Here is a 2,949-nt window from a genome sequence, read left to right as displayed (position 1 = left end):
TATACTTATTTTAAGACATGTTTTACTCATTTTAGATTGTTTTTGCAGTGAGGGAAGAACTGATATTGTCTGACAGGTTTTTCTAACAGCCGTGGATCTCTGCAGGTCCTCCAGAGTTTGCATATCTCTGCTGCTTGGCCAATTAATGCTCTACTTAGGTGGCTTCTGGAGGCTGTTTGTTATGATGCATTAATAATAAAGGTGGAAAATAGTTCTAGCTTATATAGCGTAGCATTAATACACATCAAATAGGTTAAATGGATGAATACTTTCTTCAACAATGAAATGTTTGCTCTCAGGTTTAACACTTCTGATCTGGGACAGTGACGAGTCGTTGATCAGTGGCCGACATAAACATCTTGAGGAAAGCTCAGCTTCAGAGGAGGGGTTAAGAGGTCAGCGGAGGAGTCAGCAGCAGCGCTCCAGCAGAGAGCGGAGGGGTAAAGCCGGGGACACCAAGCTGAAGAAAAAGCTCGCTTCTCTGGAAGAAACGGAAACCAAAACCAAAACTGGGCGGATGAGAAAGAAGTAAACCCTCAGAGAGCCAGAACAGCTTGTTTTGTACATTAATATGTTACAGTTTATGTTTCTATGGTTAAAGATTGTTCAAATGTTTAAAAAATGTTTGTTAGTTTTTTTATATGACCATTTTCTATTTACAAAACATTTCCTAGCACTTTTTTCTACTGTAAAACAATAAATGTATTCTGCAATATATCATACATTGTTGGTTATTTCTTTGGGGGAAAAAATAATTGCATGCAACATTCAAAGATTCAAGCCTTCAAAATAAAAGCGCACACCTTTTACGGTTTCTCTATGAATAATTATAGAGAAAACTTCCTCGTAACTCGTGGGTGGTGATGTTTCCTAGCTGGAGGAGAACTCCACTCCAGGCCTGTCGCTCCTCTTGGCTTGGCTGGACTCTGGCCTGCAGTGCAGAGTAAACCATGCACAGAACCAGCCTCTCAAACTTATCCACATTTAGAGTCGTCTTCTGATCAATCTTCATTGTCTGAACCATGGCTTGCATTGTTCTTGGACTTAACGGAATGTCATCGTTGATCCGAGACAGGAACTCCCTCCCTTTCCTCATCGATGCCAGTTCCTCATCCAGCAGGAAAACGTTATTGTCCTGGTTTATCTCCACTCCACTCAGCAAAAACTGGATACAGAATACGTTTTGTCCATGGAGGGAAATGGCATGAATAATTTAACAATAGAGAATAAAGTAAGAACTAAAGTTACCTCAAACATCAAGTTTGCATCAGAGAGAGACGATGCATCTGTTGCAGGATCTGGACCTGAGCCTCCTGCCACATCTGAAAAGGATAAACTTTTATTAATTTCAAAGAATTCACTGCAGAAAACTAAGCTGATTTCCTGAAAGCAACTTCAATCTATGAACCGCCTTAATATCACAGCATTTAAACTACCAGAGTGTTTATTTTTTACTTACCATGAAGCACTTGATATAGCCAAAGCCAAAGAATAAGTTTTAGTTTTGTGCTCATGCTTCTGTAGTTTCGATCAAAAAGAGGGAAATCAACATCCTGCTTCTGCGCACTTGGAAGGAGGAATAGTTTACCGAATACCAGAAATTTTTCCAGCTTGGGGAAAAAAAGAGAAAAAGGAGCGAATGGCCTCTGCTGCAGTCTTTACTGTGGATGTTTTTGTAATTTATAATTTTTTTTCCTTGCAGGACTCACACAGGGAAATATATTTCCATGATCAATTGCAAAAAAAGGTAAAACAAATTCATCTCAGAGACAAAGATTTGGACTTTATGTCACATCTATATTTATGCAACAAAAGGTGTCATCTGTCTAAAATAGATGAAACAGAAGAACTTAACTAAATTAAATATTGTATTTGAATACCAATTACAGCAAGGCAAGGAAAATCTGAATTTTTGTTGTCTGTCTTAGGTTAAAAAACACACATCCTAAAATATGAGTGGAGAGATTACTTTGAGTAGGAGCCCTCAGTTTGACCATCCCTTCTCTGTAGTCATTCTACATGTTTAGCAGTATCATGCTATTATCTTTCACAAAGCTGCTGCTTTAAGACAGAAATTTGGATCCAGACTGTGAACAGGCTGTTTACTCTGGACAGAAATATATGTATAATTTACATTTTATGCAAATGTGAAAAGCATTTATGATATTTCTCCCATTTCACATTCATATTCTACTTTGAATTGGCATGTAGCACATAATACCATACATTATATTACAGTTCGTATTATATTTTGGAAAAATGCATAAAAATAAAGAGCTATAAATAAGTAATATGTATTATTTATCATTTGTTATATGTTAGTAAATAGATAATACTATTATTATTGTTTTATCTGTTTGTTGGAAAGATTTTATTCTTTTTTTTAAATTTAATTTTATGATCTCATAGTCGTGTTTGGGCCGCATAGAGAAGCTTCATCTGTACACAATAGTCCTAACTGTTATACAGGATCTAGCAGTAATTCTAGTTAAAATATTATTTATTTTATTATTATAAGAAATATTTAGCCAAAGGGAATACTGAAACAGTTAAATGAATGTTTGGATACTCTTAAACTTGATCTAATTTCTGTAATACTCAATACATTACTTAAATATTTAAAAATTGATTTAAAATTTATTTATTTATTTATTTGACAGGGATAGTGTACATTACAAGCATTCCTGCAAAAGGCTATTTTTCATCTGTTGTCCCTGGACAGATCTTAAAATTGTCTACCTAAAAAAAAAAAAACACAACAGTAAGCATTCTACAATGAAAAATACAAATATAAAAAGAAATAAAAACAGCTATAACTCCTCAAAACTGATTTAGAATACAGAATAAATGTATGCAGGACTACTGATTTTAGGTTCATAAAATAGAATAAAACATTTAAACTATGTATATATAAATATATATGTATGTATATATATATATATATATATA

General features: G+C 34.3%; 2 protein-coding genes across 3 annotated transcripts in view; one reads left to right on the top strand and one right to left on the bottom strand.

The window, feature by feature from the left end:
* The window catches only part of ddb2 (damage-specific DNA binding protein 2), a 9,902-nt gene extending 9,215 nt beyond the window's left edge, over nucleotides 1-687 (top strand). Inside the window, exon 10 of one of the 2 annotated variants that reach the window (XM_015395156.1) lies at nucleotides 300-687. In XM_015395156.1, the coding sequence (XP_015250642.1) occupies nucleotides 300-532 (233 nt within the window). In that variant the 3' untranslated portion in view covers nucleotides 533-687. The remainder of the gene's footprint in view (nucleotides 1-299) is intronic. The other variant, XM_015395155.1, reaches the window with a different exon arrangement.
* Nucleotides 688-786: 99 nt separating this feature from the next.
* On the bottom strand, nucleotides 787-1,573 carry LOC107097842 (protein FAM180A-like). Its single transcript, XM_015395157.1, has 3 exons — nucleotides 1,460-1,573; nucleotides 1,249-1,322; nucleotides 787-1,165 (listed from the first exon to the last, which is right to left on the bottom strand). Exons 1-3 carry the CDS (start codon nucleotides 1,512-1,514, stop codon nucleotides 818-820), a joined length of 477 nt encoding a protein of 158 aa, XP_015250643.1. The 5' UTR covers nucleotides 1,515-1,573; the 3' UTR covers nucleotides 787-817.
* Between the last annotated feature and the right edge of the window lie 1,376 nt (nucleotides 1,574-2,949).

The sequence above is a fragment of the Cyprinodon variegatus genome, unplaced genomic scaffold (assembly GCF_000732505.1).
Source record: "Cyprinodon variegatus isolate N-32 unplaced genomic scaffold, C_variegatus-1.0 Scaffold728, whole genome shotgun sequence".
NCBI classification, from domain to species: domain Eukaryota; kingdom Metazoa; phylum Chordata; class Actinopteri; order Cyprinodontiformes; family Cyprinodontidae; genus Cyprinodon; species Cyprinodon variegatus.
This window is presented reverse-complemented; position numbering and strand designations above follow the sequence as displayed.

Excerpts from the sequence above, each read along its gene's own strand:
- LOC107097842 (XM_015395157.1), bottom strand. The coding sequence starts at position 1,514 with ATGAGCACAAAACTAAAACTTATTCTTTGGCTTTGGCTATATCAAGTG. Across the intron at positions 1,323-1,459 it reads GCTATATCAAGTGCTTCATG|ATGTGGCAGGAGGCTCAGGT; the intron begins GTAAGTAAAAAA and ends TATCCTTTTCAG. Across the intron at positions 1,166-1,248 it reads ATGCAAACTTGATGTTTGAG|TTTTTGCTGAGTGGAGTGGA; the intron begins GTAACTTTAGTT and ends TTCTGTATCCAG.